We start from the raw sequence: 14,529 nt of genomic DNA, 5'->3' as shown, positions 1-14,529 counted from the left end.
AAGTGGCTGCTCTGGGTATAAAAAAACTTATTACTCATGTTATTATTATTATTGTTCTGTTTTCGTTATTTTTAGCGCATAATTGTGAAACAGGGAAGGAGTATGAAGACTGTGGCTCATCTTGCCCAACTGAATGCTCTAATCTGGAAGTGAATGCTGAATGTCACGGCTACTGCGTACCAGGTTGTTTCTGCCCTCTTAGTAAGTTTTGATAGTTTGCAATCAGGTACTTTGGTATAATGCATAATACAGAGTCTCCATGAAGGGACTAGACTGACTGTGTACCAGGGTCGGTATTCTAAAATAGTATATCTCCATTAAAATCAGTGAGATATAAATACTATTAAAATCTCTCCAAATTGGTATTCTGAGAACAATTTTATCTTCCTTTTATCTTTGTAAGACACATATTTTTAAATCAATATCTGATGAGAAATGCGCTTTCAAAGCTCTCTCATCTCACTCAACCAATGGAAGTACATTTGACTGGGAGGTATGGCAAAGGAGTGAGATTGCATCACTTTATTTACTTCAAATACGCTTCCACTATAGGCTTGCGCATCTTTACAGAGATTTTTTTGAAAAAAATGACAATACTCTAATCTTTTTTTGAAGTTTATATCGCATCTTTTCAATCATCATTTCAGAAACAATATTAATCAAGAAAAGTTCTAAGAAATAACTCCTGATTGAACAGGAGTAATGGTCAGGTGTTATTCTCAATTAATACATCATTTTTCTTCATTTTCATGTCAACTTTTGTAGTCAATTCACCTAGAAATATTGATGAAATCAACGTCGCAGGGATAATATAGCCCCTACCCTCTTGTTACTTATTCTTCAATTTAACATGGGTGCAAGCACATCATCTGTGTTGTAATGGTAAAATATGTGATTGATAAGTGTGCGCAGGTGCTGCTCTGTCGTGTATAATCTATAGATACGCAAGATAAAATGTCATCTCAGAATACTAATTTTATTTTAAGAGATCAAATAAAATATTTTAAGATAAAATAACCTGGGAATACCGCCCAAGGGTGTTTAAATCTAAACTAGTAATTAGCAGTAAGATGGTTTAAGGCAAAACCCCTCATTTTTTGGCAGAGTGCGCAATGCAGAGTCTGAATGTAAAGACTAGATTTACTTCTGTGGTTCACAACAAACATGACTGTGCACCTCATGGACCTAATAGTACAAGGGTTTTCTAACCTAACTATACATATTTTTTTTAGATTAAGTAATCGAAGAAGTTTGATGCAAAAACCCTCTTTGACAAAGTGCACAACGCAGAGACTGAATGTACAGACTTGATTTTTTCAAATAATATACAAATAACAAATGTTCATGAGTGAAATGGACAGAGTACTTTATGAAGTGAAAGATGAAATGATTCATTTCATTTTTCACCGGAGGTAAAAACCAAGGGGGGGGGGTCATACAGTGTGGTCTGATTGCACTTTAGCTCATTTAATACTCTGTCCTGTTTCCAGTAAGGCCTACCCGTTTTTGTTCATTTCATTTTTCACTGTAGGTAAAAGCCGAGGGAGAGGTTGAACACCTCCCTGCCCCACCCTCCTCCCCCAAGCGGCCACGATGTGAGAATTAGACCATCTGTTTTTCGGGGCCTTCGTATGAAGGCTAAGGGTCCACAAGGCTGTTTTTCTACCTGAATTTGTTTTTCTGCTTCACCAAATCTTATTTATCTTGCTTTTGGTTCCAAAACATACCCTGAGGGTGCATTAATAGACTTTTACAGGGTGAAAATGTCTACAGTGTTTCCTAGAGTGTATTATTTTCAGCTAACATCAGCTAACATCATGCAGGCTCACGGAAAATCTTTTGATGTTGAAAAAAATATACAAAAACAGGGACCGAAAATATCTAGCATCTGTCTGATTCGCACATTTTCTGTGATCGGGTCAACTTTGGCTTGGAATCCAGGTAATGTGAAGACCAGATAAGATAAGTAATTGTCTCAAATATGGTGTCCATATACATATTGATTAAGTTATATCCCACTTTGAATGCGCAATAAGAACACGTTTACTGGCTGCTGACAATACAATTTAAATTCCAAGGATTTAAAATAAATCCAGATCGGCTCTGAATAGTGACCAGCTCAATATTAGATTTAGATTTAAACTTTGTTGATTGAAATATAAATCTAAAAGATTTGAATTTTATTATATTATGATTTATTTTAAAGTTAATCATTAAGATTGAAAATAAATTCAAAATTCGGCTGGTCACTATTCACAGCTTATCTGGATTAGTTTTAAATCCTCAGCCTTGTGGAGCCTTCCCTGTTTTGCACCTGAGTTGATACAAACAGGCTATACAGGATTGTGGCTATTCTGCCATCACATTTTCATCTCATTCTTCCACTCTGCATTTTCACAGATACCTATTGGGATGGTGAGGATTGTGTGAGTCATCAGCAATGTATGTGTACTTGGAGAGATTCTCCCATGCCAGTAGGAGCTGTTCTGAAAAAACCTTGCGAGGAATGGTAAGAGCATCAAAAGCATTTCTTCAGGACATTTATGTACATATCCCATTATCCACCCAGGGCCCCATCTTACAAAGAGTTTTGATTGATGCGATCAACCTCAACTGTATGGAAATTCATCAACTTCATAATTCGTTCCCCAAAAATTGCAAAATGTCTTGTGTGAACAGACAAAAACACACTGAAATTCAAGAAAACAATGAGTGTATGAATTTATAGCATATCTAGAAAATATTTTGAGCGAATATCCATTTTAAATGTTGATGTGGCTTGCTTTCCATAGCTGTGGTTGATCAGATCAATCACAACTCTTTGTAAGATGGGGCCCAGGTGTAGCTAATGGGTACCTGGTGCAAGGATTGTTTGAACTCCTGATCTGGGTATCCGTGCCCACAATAGATAAGCTTCAATGATTATCACATTGTTCCGTGTATCCATTGATAAATTGATACCTTGCCAAAGAATGCCAGATTTACTGTTTGTGTTTTTGATTCAATAGTTGGTAACAAAATTAAATATATGTACATCAGAAAATTATTTAAGAGCTATTATCAGAAAGATAAACCAACAGTCCTTTTCAGGACTATCCTACATGGTGTTAATGCAAAGCTCTCTCCAGTCTTGCCACCATGCACACCTTCAAAGCTCATATTAAATGTTACAGTATTACAGATTTGGAAATAATAATCACATTATTACTTGCAGAAGATATGGTTTGATATATGTAAGTTGTTTGCAGCTTATTACATGCTTCATAGTTAATCATTAAAAAAACCCCACAATATCCCCTTCAGATGGGAAGAAGTTGATCTGGGTAGCAAAATGTCTAATATTTTAGTTGCTTAGTTGTAATAATTGATAGATGAAAATCACTTTTATAAAGGTAACTCCTCTCACAGCAAGCTATGTATGTACATATTGTGTATTAACAATGGGGTACTTAAGGATATAATTAGGTAGAGTAAAGTTCACCTAGCAAAATGCTGAAAATGTCATCAAATTCTTATAATAAATAAAGATGTTATTGAATTGTAAAGTCCAGCAATTATTTGTGAAAACAGTTACATGCACTTTGGCAATAATATTCATAAGGTGGGCTCATCATGTCATGTCCCCACTTTCATTTTTCTTATGTCATATGAAATCATGATTAGTTAATATTTTTGTACAAGTGTGTATGATATGTCTCACTTATAATAAAATAAGTTCCAGCAATGAATGTCTAATGCATTAAATATGTAGTCATTTCAATATTTCTAATTCCTGGTAAGAAAAATATGAATGAATATAATTTCATAAAATAAAATACAAAATTACAAGCGAAGATACAACATCATTGAATTGCTCATTGAATAATCATGAACTCATGCATAGAACTGTTACACTGTGAAAAAATGCGATATGTAAAGGTCCATTCCATCCCAACAAAAAGTTGAGTTGAATATAAAGAGAAAATTCCAGCAAGCATAACACTACAAATTTCATCAAAATCTGATGTATAATAACAAAGTTTTTATATTTCGCTTAATTTCACAAAACAGATATATGCACATCCTGGTTGATATGTTAATGAGGGGACTGATGACATACTCACTATTTCTTCGTATTTTATTACATTAAATATTCTAATTTTCTCAATGTCCTGTGAAAAAAGGTTTTATTCCTCTCTGAATATGTGGGCATTACCATTTTTATAATATTTAATGGTTAAGTTAAGTTGGTCCTTGATGTCAAATTGGTAAAAATTGAAGTATTGTATAATTCAAACAATATAATAACAAAAGAAATAGTGATGGACATCTTCGACTCTCTCATTTGCATGTCACTGAGTAGTGTATGTAACTGTATTTTTGAAAAATAAGTGAAACTTGAAAACATCATAGCTTTCTTATTTTACATCCAATTTTGATCAAATTTTCAGCATTGTGCTTGTTAGACTTTTCTCTATTTATTCGAATCAACATTTTTCTGGGGTGGACTTGACCTTTAATATTAATTTCTTGTCCAAATATGATCAAAGTTTCAGTGTTTGTTTGTCTGATTTTTCTTTATCTGTTCAGAACATGAATTTCAGCCTGGAGTACCCCTTCAAGTATATATTTTGACTGTGTTCCAATTAAGGACACCATTATTTTTCTTTAAAAAAACCCTTTTGGTATTTGCGTAAAAAATATGCAAATCTTTAATATTTCTTAACTTTGTCATTCCTTGTCCAAATATGATCAAATTTTCAGTGTTTTGTTTGTCTGATTTTACTTTATCTGGCTAGAACATATTAGAACATATTAATTTCAGCCTTAGTAGAAATTTTGACCTATGTGTACCAATTTACGACACCACTATTTTTCTTTAAAAAAAAAACCTTTTAGTACTTGCGTCAGTGCAAGTTGGGAGTGCCTGGGTGTGAGCTGCCCATCCGAATGCAAAATCTACGGTGGTTCTTTCTATCAAACATTTGATGGAAAGGAATTCAACATTTACACCAAGTGCAAGTACACCCTGATAAATGTGGAAGAGAATCACCTGACACCGGCGTTCGAGGTCACCATTGATACCACAGAGTGTGCGTTGAAGAAGCCATCGGACTGTATCCGTGCAGTTGTTCTTGACATCTATCATGGCGCAGAAGATCCCTATTCCATAATGTGAGTATAATTGTGGTGTTGGTTGAAGTTAGGTCTCAACTGTATGCCAGGGGAGCATTTCATGAAAGCACATGTCAGGCGTTTTATCCGACAAGTCCTATTTTATCCGACAGTTACCATAGTTACAGTGCTTCTCAGCCGATCAGAATTAAGGAAAGATGTCAGATCTGACATCTTGTCGGACAAAAATGTTGATGAAACGCCCCCAGGGTTGCAAATGCTTGGTTCCAGAGTGCTGTATGGTGGTTCTCATCAGAGGTTGGCTAGGAAACTCCAGCCAGAGTGTACATACAAATACCTTTGACAGTACATTATTTGCTATAAATGCGATTTTTTTTTCATAAATGTTGTATTTTCAATTGTGTTACATACTCTACATAACTAGACTAAAAACATGCATATTCCAAGTCAGATTAAACAAATTACACCATAAAATTGTTTGATCCTAATAATTTACAGAGAGTGGTGTTTATTTAAGGATAAGGATATATGGCATGTAAGCATGATGACTATGAATTTTATAATCATATTTATGGTTAAATCCGATTAAAGTTTACTGATAAATATTAAAAGTTGAAATATAAATCCTAAGAGTTTTTTTTGTTTTATTCTTACCTACCAAATATACATTTTCGATCAAACTTATCATTACATCTTTAAGGTTTGGTCTATTTTCATGTTTATAATATATCACAGACACAGGTGCACCTCAGATTTAAAGAAAAAGTCAAATCAGTGTTGACCTATGCTTTTAATTGCCAAGTGACAATGGATAGTTATCATTGCATGCACACCAATGACCAATCTGAAAGGTGTAATAGGACTTTGATTAGGATTATGATAAGAATCAATATCATTTTTCACAAGTAAATTCTTTACCATTTTAAACATATTTTTGTGAACATAGTGGAAAGCCCTTTAACTTTGTCACCTATACATGGCCACCAATGATGAATTTTGATTTGATATGGATCATACACTCTAAATTCCAAGAATAAAGAAAAATTAAGATCAGCTGTGAATAGTGACCTACAAAATATTGGATTTACTTTATGCCCGTCCTAGACATGTACCGGTATTCTGGTATCACGCTCGGTGTCCATCCACCCATCTGTCTATCCGTCCGTTAACTTTTCCTTGTAACGCGATAACTTCAGTTTGACTTAACCTAGGCTCATATAATTTGGTGTGGATGATACCAGCATGGATCCCAGGAATCCTATTGATTTTGAGATCTAAAAGTCAAAGGTCAAGGTCATAGTGACATATTTTTATCTTACCCTTCTTCAGTCCTTGTAAACACAACAACTTTAGTTAGATTTAACCTAGACTCATATAATCTGGTGTGTATGATACTACCATGAATCCCAGGAAGGGTTTTGATTTTGAGGTCAAAAGGTCAAAGGTCAAGGTCACAATGACATGTTTCATCTTAACCTTCTGAAGTCCTTGTTAATGAGATAACTTAAGTTGAACTTAACCTAGGCTCATATGAATTGATGTGTGTGATACTAGCATAGATCCCAGCAATTCTATCGATTTTGAGGACAGAAGGTCAAAGCCTCAAAGGTGAAGTTGCCACCTTCCACTTTTCTTGCTTGATCAATAACTCATTTTTCTGCGTTACAGGCTGGCGTATCATGTGCTCGCCTTAGCGACGCTCTTGTTTAATATTAAAAATTAGCTTTTGAATAAAAAAGTAGATTGAAATCGTTTATCTTTATGTTTAAATCTTAATCTAATATTTGGCTGGTCACTACTGTTCTCATCAAACTTTGAGCAATTTTTTTTAAATTTAATTCTTTGCAAAAGACCACTGCCAGCCACTTTCAGATAAAAAATCAAAATGTGCTCCATGTCAGCTCTCCTATTAATATGACAGATCATGATTTTCTAATGTTTTATTAGAAATGCTGCATTTTTAGGGCTTTGATGTAATGCCTGATTTTCAATACTATTTCACTGATGTAACTTGGATTTCTAAAGTAATATCTATGGACACTATGAATTCTTACTTCACTCTCAGCCATGAAAAACACATGTTGTCTTTATGAAATGGCTCAATCCAAATGACAGTCACAAAATGGCAGCCCTGCTCCCCTAGAGACTTTACCCTGAGATGTGATAATTGCATCCCATACATTAAACATGACACTAAAGAGTGTAAAACTAACAACCAAGGGTGTTTTGATAACACCCTTAGGTGTTGCACTAAAACCAACAAATTTAACACTAGTAAAATGACTGGTGTGATCCACTATTAAAAATCAATTAGCACCACAGATTTTTCTGTGTACTACAGTTTTTACAGTGTTGGTATGCAGTTTTAGAACACCTTTCATGATTATTTTAAGATGTTGCACTAACACCAACAAATTTAAAACAGGAGTAAAATGACTTGTTCTACACCTGTAACCTCACAGTTTTTACTGTACACTATAGTGTTGTAGTGTCAGTATGCAATACCAGAACACCTTTTATAATGTTTGAATAGTTCTAACGTTTAGTAACACCCATAGGTGTTGCACTAACACCAACAAATTTAGCACCAGAGTATAATGACGGATGTGGTCCTCTTATGTACACCTGTAACACCACTGTGCAATATAGTGTTGCAGTGTTGGTATGCAATATCAAAACACCTTTAATAATGTTTGAATAATTCTAAGGTGTAATAACACCCATAGATGAAACACTAACACCAACAAATTAAGCACCGGATTAAAATGACTTGTGTTACCCCCTATGTACACCAATCGACACCACATTTTTATCTTGCAGCACCATAAATCTTCAATTGGTTTTGCTCAGATACACTCCCAACCTGTCACTATGATAGGGTAATCACTCATGCAATGTTCGGAATCAAATTACAAACAATACATTGAATTGAAATAGCAATTGATCACATTTTCATCTACTTCCTCCTTTTTCCTCTCTGAAGTATTTCCAAAAACTTTACTCAGTACACATACAACTACAAGGAGAATGTATACATTCATAACATGGCCGGGTCGATTCATCTGTCAACTCATTTCGGAATGGAGATAGAGTTCAACCCAGAAACATCCAGTGTATATATAAGGCTTCCTTCAGATATCGGAATAGAGGTAACGTGTTTTGTTTCTCCTTCAGTTTATATATAATACATGTTTATTGAATTCATTTTTGATTCTATGATTTGAATGAATAGCTCATTATCCTGAAAATTTGACAAGCCCATTAAAAAGGTCCTCACTTGTGAATGAACAGCATATTCCCATTAAAAATATGTGTTGTGACTTTCAAGGGGGGGGGCACACTTGTGTAAAAATGGCATATTAACATTGACAATTTTGATAATGCCTCCCAAAAGGATCCGCCAGTGTATATATGGAAAACTCATTTGTGTTCCCCTCACCTTTGAGGCGAGATTTCCGCCCAAGGCTTCCATGAAGCAGAGCGTTGTGGCCCAGTGGATAAGTCTTCTGACTTTGAAACAGAGGGTCGTGGGTTCGAATCCCAGCCATGGCGTAATTTCCTTCAGCAAGAAATTTATCCACATTGTGCTGCACTCGACCCAGGTGAGGTGAATGGGTACCCGGCAGGATTAATTCCTTGAATGCATGAGCACTGAAAGGCAGCTCGAGCTAAAGCCGGGGTAATAATAATTACGTGCCTCAGAATAGAATATTTCTAGATAGATGGTGCTATATAAATGCCTATTATTATTATTATGAATGGTGATGAATTGAATGACGTGATAGTGCAAAAACTACTTGTAAATACTGTGTGCAAGTGTAATAGCGACATAAGAAATCACATTTTGTTCCATATTTAATATCAAAGGATACCACAAATTTAAAAACGGGAAATAAAAGAAAGGTAAGAGGAAAACGTAATATGTGCTTGTTTATTCATCATGGGTCATCAGCAAATAAGAACTACTTACCTGAAAGAGTAGATTAAATCTCTCTACATCTATGATATTTGTTCTTGTCCCTGTTATTGTGATAGTGAATTAAGCCTTTCCTCCAGAATAGGTGGTTACAAACCACCTCAATTATAAGAATCCCTGTTAAATTACGAGAATTTTTTAGGCTAAAAATACCCATTAATTACTCACTCCTGCATTCACACCGCCCCGAAGCATACCCTTTGGGATAAGTTCCTGAAGATACGAGCTTCAGCAATATGGTCTGATATAAACAGGCAAGGCCCGAGATTCAAAATCACTAGCCCAGCAGCCACCCACGGTGCTTCCGCCCAACGACACGCTGGGCTAAAAGTTCCCGTAAATTGCTTTCACATTGCCAAAATACCTGCGTCCTTGAAAAAATCCCAGCGAAAATTCTCGTAATTTCGCCAAGTACCTACTATTTAGTGGGTATTTTCTTTCGGGGAAATTAAGCAGTTTGCTTTCACATTACCAAAATACCTGGTATTTTCTGATAAATTTCTGGGTAAATTTCCCGATCAGAGAATACCTTGAACTGACGAACGTCGAGGCGGTCTGAAACCACCTAATAGGTCATGAAAAAAATGTAGGGAAATCAGTTTTAACATGCTAAATATGTATGTGGCACCCATTCCTAAACAAGAGTATTGAATGACAGTAAACATATCTCTTATGTTGAGCTGCCTAAATAATTCTCCCAATTCTTTCATCACTTCACAGACTATGGGTTTATGTGGTACTCTCAATGGTTCTCCAAAGGACGATTTCAGATGGATGCGAAACAACGAAGAAGCAGTGGCCGCTGAGTTTGCCCGTTTAGTTTCTGCCCCCTCCCAAGAATTTCCATGTGGAGAGAACGATAGAATGCCAGTGTTAGATTCTTGCTCCACACACCAGATGTACTCCACTTTGGCCACCCAAACCTGTAACGCACTGCGGAACTACCCCTTCACCGCCTGCCACCAGGACGTGGACGTTGAGGTCTACATCAAGAAATGCAAGGAGGATGTCTGCTCTTGCCTCGGTGAGGGTGCATCAGAAGATTGCCTTTGTGACTCTCTGGGTCGGTATGCCAGGGCCTGTTCCCGTTATGATGTCCTGCTTGACTCTTGGAGAGCTGATGTTGAAAGGTGTACTGGTAAGTTTCCTCCTCTCTTATAATCCATTTTGCTAGTTTGAGTTAAAATTTACTTGAATCTCCTTGTTGACATGTCATTTGGTCAGATACTTGGCAGGGGGTGTTGTCTGCCCCCCTGACAAGCCAAAACCCATGCAAAGGAAGTATCCCTGGCCACCCTTGACGAGCTTGAAAACCATTTTTTTTGGTCAATTTTTTGGGCGGTCGGTTTTGCCCCCCCCCCCCCTGTGGAAAATCCTAGGTATGCCACTGATCGGTAGCCTAGCTTAACCAGGTAATAATAATAGCAGGGCCCGCTGGGATAACAGTTTTTGGAGCTGAAGTGGTTACCCTGAGTAAATATGTCATTTTTATTATTATTATTGTTATTGTTAGTATTCGTATTATTGTATCAAACCATTCACTTTTGCAGCTCGAGAATGTACTGTGCCACTGCAGAAGTTCACCGAGTCCGGTGACAGATGTCATATGTCTTGCGCAGACATTCGAAATGAGAATACTTGCTCTGATGGATATGTAGCAGGCTGCTTCTGCCCAGATAATATGGTGAGAGGATGGAACAATGTTTTTATCATAATTTTTTAAGGTGTTTTATTTACCTTACCAAAATATGGAGCCCTTTAAACAAATCTTTCCACTTTTTTGGTCACCAAACACCAATGAAATTGTGGGGAAGTGGGAAAGCACAGAGATCATATGATTCCCGTGCTTTGATTGTACAATGAGTAATGACCCGTGCTGGTCCATGATGCCGGTACAATAGATAATACATGTACCTCTGTGATGGTCATAATTTGGTGAAAGAAAGAGACGCTCTGAAACATGAAAGAAGCATGAAACGGATGATTCCATAATAATATCAAGATAGACAACTAATTGGATTCATATTCATTTACATTCTTTTTTATTTATTCATTTGTTATTTGAAGGATTGGTTATTTGTTTATTTTCTAGTTTTGAAAATTTCAGTTATTCAGTATTATGCATTTCATGGGAGCTCATTCACCAATATTTTCATGGGGCCTGAACAATCAGAAAAATATTTATAGAAAAAAAAACAATACAAATATGCACCATAGATAGAATAAATGTGTATAATTTGACACTCTTAAGTGATCATTGTAATTCAACCCATTTAGGGCTTATTCCTGAATCTATCTTCCTCTGTTAAAATATCAGACCTCACATAGACCGTCAAAATACTTATATTCTGGAATAATTACTTGGAATGCAATACCAGTTGATAAAATATGTCCCCATCTATTGCGTCATTTAAATGAAAGTATAAGAAGGAATTCATGAAGGAATCTTAAGTACAGTAAAAGTTTATGTATTCAATTTACCCATCATAACTACACATATCGTCGGCAGTCATCCAGATCGTTGTATCACACATTCGATGGTACAAATCCATTTCAGAGAAAATCAACTTGTCATGAGAGGTTAATATAATATTTACTTTTAGTTCCCAAGCCTTACGATATATTCATTCTTTGAAAATACATGGTTGGAAAGACCAAGACAATTGCTTGACATTGCTATCTTCATTTTTACACAAAACCAAGGATCAGAGAAAATATTGCAAAAGAGCTGCATGCTTGTAATTTCGGTTTGAGCTGTTTAGATTTCTCCCGTACAAAAACGCCATAGGGGATACAAAAACTCTATGTGTGTGGTCAGTAAAAATGTGCAACTTTGTTTGCCTTGCTGCAGTACATGTTTCAAATTTTGTCAAAAATTTTTATGGCATTGCTTTAGAAAGCTCATATCTTAGAAACTATAATAAATCGCTGCCTGGAAATTTTGCTATGAACAGAACAGGACTAGTACTTTCAGTTTTTGCAAAAATCTCAAAATCTGTTTTTTTGGCCAGAATTGACTGATACGAGGATCGGATGAACGCCAACGATATATGTATACCCTCCCTATTCTCTCTCTGGTACTGGAGCCTAGCTAGCCTATGAAAGGCAAATGCCCTCTGCCGGCTCCACCATATTCTTTATATTTGCATCTGTATGTCTTTTTTTAATATTTTGATTGTATTTGAATGTATTTTACAAGCATTTGACTAAAAAATGATTGTGATGGAAAAAATAAATCTATTTATCTGGACTTACTTTGATTGAAACAGAGGACAATTTCACATCCGATCTAGTACGCTTCTTCAGCTCTTCTGAATTGGTGGGAAATCGTCGGCGATTGCAATTTTTGTTTAAATGTCCTGATTTTCTTTTATTGTCTGTAGGTATTCGACGAGCGTACACAGACTTGTGTATTCCCATCCCAGTGTCCTTGTGTGTATCACATAATCAACCAGCGTTATTATGATTCGGGCAAGTCGAGATTGACCGAGTGTGGCGAAATGTAAGATCGATATCTTCAAACTTCTCTCAAGCCTTGCCCTTGTCACTAAATGTCAAATAATATTATTCTCTGTAATTTGTTTAACTTCTCCCATTTCCTAAAATACTCTTTTGTTGTACGAGCTTAAAAAACATGTATTGCATCTCCTTTTGTTTTCATACTTAATTGACCATTTTGTTACACTTTAATTACTATTTCCGATAATTGTTTTCTTTTTGGTTAAATACCCAACCTCTTTTGCCCGGATTCACAAACGTGGTTTTTAAAACCAGTCAAACCCATGGTGTATACAGATTTCCTGTATAAATTACGCTTATTTACTGCGTATATTAAAAAAAGTCCAAAGCTGATGCACGCATTTGTCACATTGCGCCAAATTGACGCCTGTTGCCATGGTTAAATACGCTGTTTTATTAATGACTTCACTGATTGAAGAGTGGACTCATGATTTCAAAACGATAGACTCATAAATAAAATAGGGTGGATAACCACGGCAACAGGCATCGATTGTGCACATTGTGTAAAAAGCGCGCATCAACATTGGACATTATTTAATAAACGTAGTAAATAAGCATAATTTTGTATACAGGAAATCTGCATAAAGCATGGATTCACCTTTGTGAATTGGGGCCTTTGACTTCGTTCCTGTCTCCCTCCTTTTCTCCTATTTCACTCTACCTTTATTTCTATCATGCTCTCGCTAATTTGTCCTATATACCTCTGAGCTCTCCTTCTTGTGTTTGGCATTTCTATACATGTGTAATTGTTTTGTGTATCTATTTCATGTTGGTATTTGCCTGTTTCTTTGTAAACTATACATTTCTTATACGTCTTTATATACTGTTTGTAATTCAGCCCTTTGGCTGCTATTTTCAGTGTTCACTTGAAATGAATAAACCATTCAATTCAAGCCTGTCACGCATCCCGCAGTCTACAATTCATTGTTTAACCTGTTAAACACGACTACTGATTTCTGTAGGCTTCTTGCAGGCTTCTTGCAAGCACCATCCAGTCCCAGTAATCAATGGCCCATATTCTGAAGTTTGGTGTAATTTAAGAGTTTTAACTATGGATGGCCAGTTGTGACACAAATCTCCAACTGGATATTTTCAATTTACCAGCTGATTTGACTCTCAAATCATTCTTTCATTCAATCTGGGAATGAAAAATTAGATGGTTGTCTTCACTTTTTAAAGAATTAGAAAAGGCACGGTAAATCGTGAGAAGCATACTTTTTAACCAAAATTTGACATTTTTGGCTTCCCATACGTTTTGCACAGTGTAAGACCATGTTTAAAGTTGACTTCAGAATACGGGTTAATGGGTTTATTGCAGATAACAAGGTAATTACATATTTTCAAATAAACCAGGCAACAAGCATATACACAATTCAAGGACAGATGAAATTTTCTATAGATTACTGAAAACGCTGTTATTTTCGCAAGGTTACTTTTTTGCGCTTGGCGGCTTCAAAACATATTCGCGGGTTATTGAATTCGCGCTGCACACTCCATAATCACAAAGTCACTTCGTCCTTCCCCATCTGTGAATGGTTTTAATTAACATTTCAGCAATGAAATTGTATTTGCTGATCATAACTCTAGCTCTAAAGCGGCCTCATTCAGCATTGTTTTGATCCAATCATGAGCTTTTGTGACATTTAGAGCAACTTTTCTTTGCGGGGCGGACATCGGGGAAGGCAAAATGGAGGCGCTTGTGGCCTGATATGGATGGCTGAGCACCAGATAAGGACCGGGGGATTATGGCTATTCAAAGTGCATGGGATCAATCAACAAACCTGGGCGATTGACAAGATGTCTTCTTAAAAATTATTACACAGACATAAACACTTACCAATCAAACAACAAAAGCAGTTATATTACAAGTAAAATCATAATTTGAAATTTGGTCTGCGACTGTTAAACAAAATGTTTGC

The 14,529-nt window shown here is 36.0% G+C and overlaps 1 protein-coding gene across 1 annotated transcript in view; it reads left to right on the top strand.

The window, feature by feature from the left end:
- LOC121426612 (mucin-5AC-like) overlaps positions 1–14,529 on the top strand; it is a 97,581-nt gene that overhangs the window by 20,222 nt on the left and 62,830 nt on the right. The window contains exons 7-13 of the mRNA XM_041622970.1: positions 76–201; positions 2,401–2,509; positions 4,879–5,154; positions 8,099–8,264; positions 9,812–10,229; positions 10,642–10,775; positions 12,475–12,593. Coding sequence (XP_041478904.1) covers positions 76–201; positions 2,401–2,509; positions 4,879–5,154; positions 8,099–8,264; positions 9,812–10,229; positions 10,642–10,775; positions 12,475–12,593 — 1,348 coding nt within the window. The remainder of the gene's footprint in view (positions 1–75; positions 202–2,400; positions 2,510–4,878; positions 5,155–8,098; positions 8,265–9,811; positions 10,230–10,641; positions 10,776–12,474; positions 12,594–14,529) is intronic.

This window comes from Lytechinus variegatus, chromosome 13 (assembly GCF_018143015.1).
Source record: "Lytechinus variegatus isolate NC3 chromosome 13, Lvar_3.0, whole genome shotgun sequence".
Lineage (NCBI taxonomy): Eukaryota > Metazoa > Echinodermata > Echinoidea > Temnopleuroida > Toxopneustidae > Lytechinus > Lytechinus variegatus.
Note: the sequence above shows the minus strand (reverse complement) of the source record. Positions and strands in the feature narration are given on the sequence as shown.